The 4,754-nt window shown below is 32.6% G+C and overlaps 1 protein-coding gene across 1 annotated transcript; it reads left to right on the top strand.

Moving 5' to 3' along the window:
* The first annotated feature begins 850 nt into the window (after positions 1-850).
* On the top strand, positions 851-2,613 carry LOC114267689 (Lactoylglutathione lyase / glyoxalase I family protein). The gene is made up of 2 exons (XM_028208736.2): positions 851-1,282; positions 2,222-2,613. The coding sequence occupies exons 1-2, from the start codon at positions 1,011-1,013 to the stop codon at positions 2,439-2,441; spliced, it is 492 nt and encodes a 163-aa protein (XP_028064537.1). The 5' UTR covers positions 851-1,010; the 3' UTR covers positions 2,442-2,613.
* Positions 2,614-4,754: the final 2,141 nt, after the last annotated feature.

The raw sequence follows: 4,754 nt of genomic DNA, 5'->3' as shown, positions 1-4,754 counted from the left end.
GATGATAGTATGGCCACAATTATTGTTGCCAGAGCCTAGCACAACAGCAACACATCTTACTACTCATGGTAAAACTCAAGGTCACACTTCTGTCACTCACTCAACGGCCAATGAATATTGCATTGATGAGAGGCATTGCCCACTAGCATGATGAGAACATGAAGAGATTAACCAAGGAATGAGACTATTTTAATATGGTAATTAAATTTTTATAAAAAAATAATATAATAATTTATAATAAATTTTTTTTCTGACTGTATTAGTCAATTCCCCAACAAGGGATATTTGGGATTTATTATACACCCTATATATTACTCTTGAATTTCTACACCCAAGAATATTTTTGAAAAGTATATACGTTTACTTTGGTGTAATTTATTACGACTATTTATATATATATTGAAATCTATAACAATGTGTTTGATACTATTTTAACTTTTAATTTATGAATTAAAAGTAATAAAATCTTTAAAAAATACATACATGTGTTTTCTCAAAAAGAAAAAAAACATAATAACAAAAAATTAAGCTTTATAATTATTTTGTTATAGGATCTACATGTACTCTTTTATCAAAAAAAAAATAGGATCTACATGTACTCAGAAAGTGTAAGCAACAAAGTATGGGGGAGCTTCTTTTTACACACACTAAATCCCCTCTCCACACACACTTAATGAAGGAGGTGTGTGGAAAGTGTAGAGAGGGGAGATGTGTAGAAAGTGTGTTGTGTGTGTAAATAGAAGCTCCCAAAGTATGGTACAATGGTAAATAATAAGAAAAATAAAGGGCTAGCTTAGACGGACAATTATTTTAATACCAATCTTATCCCTGCAAGCCCGAACGGTTCCGCTTCCTCTCTTCTATAAATACCCGTTACCTGCTACCGAGCCATTTCTGTTTGGTTTTATCCACTTCTGTTTTCAGTACTTTTTTTCTTCTTTCGTTTCTCTCTCCTAGGGTTTCGCATTCTCTCTCTACATTTCTCTTATTCCTCTTCTCAACCAACGTTAATGGCTGAGGAGGTTCAGAATGGAGGAGCTGAGCACCAAGTCTCGAAGGCGGTGACCTTCTCGGCGATGAAGCCTCAGCTGTTCGTGGAAGCACCGAAGGCCAACGACGCTGTAGAGTTCTACAAGGCCGCGTTTGGAGCGGAGGAGGTGAAACGTACCATGCACCCCAAGAGGAAGGCAGAGCAGGAGCTCCCTCTCGTCCTCTCTGCTGAACTGAAGCTAGGTTCCTCTTCCATTCTCGTCTCTGATCTCGCTGATGACTCTTCTGCTCCGTAAGTCTTGCATATTTCCCTTTTTATTCCTGTGATTCTTCGTATTCTAGGTCCGATCTGTATGTATCTAGATCTGTGAGACGTTTCTTCTCATATTCAGCAGAGGTTTTACGGCTATTATTTTATATTTTAGATGCTTATGCGATAAATGATGTTTTGCTTAAATTTGTTGACGTTTGTTCGTGGCGGTTTACGTTTTCATCTAGATCGTGCATAATGACGAGCGTAAATTGCGTTTATGGAATTTCAAAGCCTTGGAACCGCTTTTCTCGTCACTTTTGGTCTTATATGGACTCTTTTTTTTCCTTTTTCAACATACGATACTTTTGTTGCTTTATATTGTTACTGATTTTTATTCAGGTTTGTTCATGCTTCGAGTCTTGTCTGTTTCGCTTGTATTGTGTTTGATTATTGATCGTTTGTTAGCAAGCGACGCTATTTCATCTTTTGTTCTCTGGTTTTAAGGCTGCTTTTGGTATTTCTCTGTTGACTACGTCTATTTCTTCGTCTTCTTACGGTTTTGAGGAGTTTGCTTTGTCCGGTTTATTCTGTATGCGCCTGTTTTACTGTTCTGCTCTCGTCTACATGCGGTGGGATCTCTCTGCATTTTTGTATCCTTCTGTTTTGTTTAAAATTAGGTTTCAAAGCAACTTTGACCACTTACAAACAAAATTATTTGCTTTATTTTTTACATGATTTTCTAAGAGGAACTAGATGGAGATGCAATGATTCATTATTAGTTTTCTTCAAAAGAATAAGAGTAATGCTAGGGACACCAAATTTTCTACCAAATTTTGCGGGCTCCACACCCATGTGAGACATTTGGTCATTTATTTGGTAGAAAATTTGGGACCTCTAGCATTTTTCAAAAAATAAAGAAAAGAAACTCCATTATTAGTTGAGAGATGTGTTGATGCGTTGGGCGTTGTATTTGGCCAGGGTCAAGACTCCTGGAGCTGGATTCGTGATGTGCTTGGAGACTGAGAACGTGGAAGGCGCTGTGGCGAAGGCCGTTAGCGCTGGTGCTGTCTCTGAGGGTGAAGTCGTGGAAGGTGATGGCGCGGGCTGCGGCGGGCGCGTCGGGAAAGTGAAGGATCCCTACGGCAACATCTGGCTTATTTGCTCTCCCGCTAAGAAGTGTGCTGAGGTGGAGGCTTAGATGTCGTCCGATCTCAACCATTTATCATTTACTGTTTTAGTATGTTTTTGTTTGTCTCTAATCGGATGCTAAAATGACAGTAGTAACTTGGAATACAGATCATGTTGGTTTGGTGATTTTGGAAAGTAACATCGATTATCTTCAACCGACAGCTGGCAGTCATTGACTCTAATATCATGTGTCGTTTGAATGTTGTTTTCTGCTTTCCCTTACAATTTCTCACTCTCGGCATGACTCCTGGTTTCTCTAGATTAAAAAGTTAAGGAAGAAATCACTGTGTTTGGTTTGAGGTTTTTGAATTAAATTTTTTGAAAATTGAATTTTTTGATTTTCGTATTTTTTTATTTTTAGTGAATATTTTTAAAATTTTAAATATTTTTTTAAATTTTTTTAGATGCACTTTATTTAGATGTGTTTAAAAAGTAAAAAAATTATGAAAAAATATTTTAAAAAATTAAGAAATACATAATAATATAAAAAATGTATTAAATTTTTTTATTTTTTTTTATATTTTTGGTATTTGATAAATTTTTATAAGATTTTTTTAATATTTTTTTTATTTTTAGGTGTGTTTATGTTAAGTGTGTTTAAAAAGTAAAAATTTATATAAAATATTTAAAAAATTTAATAAAAATAAAAAAATACAGAAAATAAGAGTGTCGATTCTTGTGAAAATTGTTTTTAAAAAATGGGAACTATGTGAATGATTGTTTGGGTTAATTTTTTAACTTTTTATAAGAAAAATATGTGTTAAAAAATTGTATAAATTAGTGTGTAGGAAAAAATTAAGATTGTGAATTATACAGTTATAATTTTTAACTTTTGATAAATAATAATAATTTTTTAATTTTTTGTATAAATTAGTGTGTAGGGAAAAATTAAGATTGTGAATTATACAGTTATAATTTTTAACTTTTGATAAATAATAATAATTTTTTAACTTTTTAATCACATGCCAAACTTAACCTTACATAATGATCGAAAAAGATAAAAAGGGTAATTATGACTTTTTATTAATAGCATATACAGTGAGAGATAGGACTACGGTTTATTGTTGCTCCTCGGTAAACAAAATTATATCTTACTTTGATGCTTGAATTGTGTATCTTTTGATTATTTTAATTGGGTGAAAATTGACCTGAGATATTGAACAATGAAAGCGCTTCTAAGGGGGAGTGTTACAGAGCTCTAGAGAGTGGAGAAGGGAGCGTTGAGAGACCTGACCCTGACGCTATTAGTACGAAAGCCACTCTTTCAGTGACACGCGTCCTATGCAGTACCTTCAAACGTTTCAGGAATGAGATTTGTGGTCCCTCTGGATATGGATATGGGAATGGGGACGCTAGTTGCCCTTTGGGTGGGTCTCTCGTGAGTCTGGATACTGTGAAACTTTCATTAAATGGTATATATAACTTGAATTGTTTCATTTTCGTTTTATTAAAATCATATTATAAATATAATTATGTACTTGTCATTATAGAAATGGTCACAAGGCCAAACAATAATTATTTCATTTTAATCGTCCTTATTAAATTGAAAGGCTAGAGTGTCCTTTTCTGTAGACTTAAAGAAAATGATTCCTCAAATTTTAATGCTCATAGGCTCTATTTTTCATTCTTTGTGGGCCTGTTTATCAAGACCCATCGGCATATTCAACTGTTTAACAGACTATTGGAGCATATTTTGGTGTTGTTTGACAAGTTAGTTTGTGATTAAAATAGTTATAAAAGATAAAATAGGTTATTTTAGTCATAATAAATAAAATATTATATTTAATTCATAATTATTACATTTTTCTTTCATAAAAAAAATTTAAAAAGTCAAAAAGTCATTCCTAAACTAAACTTTTTAACTCAAGTTAAAATAATAAAAAAAAATCAAAAAGTCAAACCATTTTCTAATCGGAAGCTTTGTCTTACTAGACATTTTTTGGAAGTGATTTTTAAATGAATTTATTAATATTTTAGTTTATTCAGATCACATTTTATATATATATATATATATATATATTTTTCTCCTAATAAGAATGGTTTATTTTGCCAGGGGTTGGTGCTAAGAATGGTTTGGAAAGTCGGTTGGTTTTTTGATTTTTTTGATTTTTTTAACTATTTTAGCCTGGGTTAAAAACCTTAATTTGGGAAGAATTTTTTGACTTTTTTGACTTTTTTTTGTTAGAGAAGAGTGTAATGATTATGGGTTAGATGTGATATTTTGTCAGTTGCGACTAAAATAATTTATTTTATCTTTTATGACTAAAATAATCAAAAAAATCCATAAAATCACTTTCCAAACGGTGCCAAAGGTGGTTGGTGC

The sequence above is a fragment of the Camellia sinensis genome, chromosome 14, assembly GCF_055761805.1.
Source record: "Camellia sinensis isolate YWXY chromosome 14, ASM5576180v1, whole genome shotgun sequence".
NCBI lineage: Eukaryota > Viridiplantae > Streptophyta > Magnoliopsida > Ericales > Theaceae > Camellia > Camellia sinensis.
This window is presented reverse-complemented; position numbering and strand designations above follow the sequence as displayed.

Coding starts and splice junctions, on each gene's coding strand:
- LOC114267689 (XM_028208736.2), top strand. CDS start 1,011: ATGGCTGAGGAGGTTCAGAATGGAGGAGCTGAGCACCAAGTCTCGAAG. Junction 1,283..2,221: donor GCTGATGACTCTTCTGCTCC/GTAAGTCTTGCA, acceptor GTATTTGGCCAG/GGTCAAGACTCCTGGAGCTG.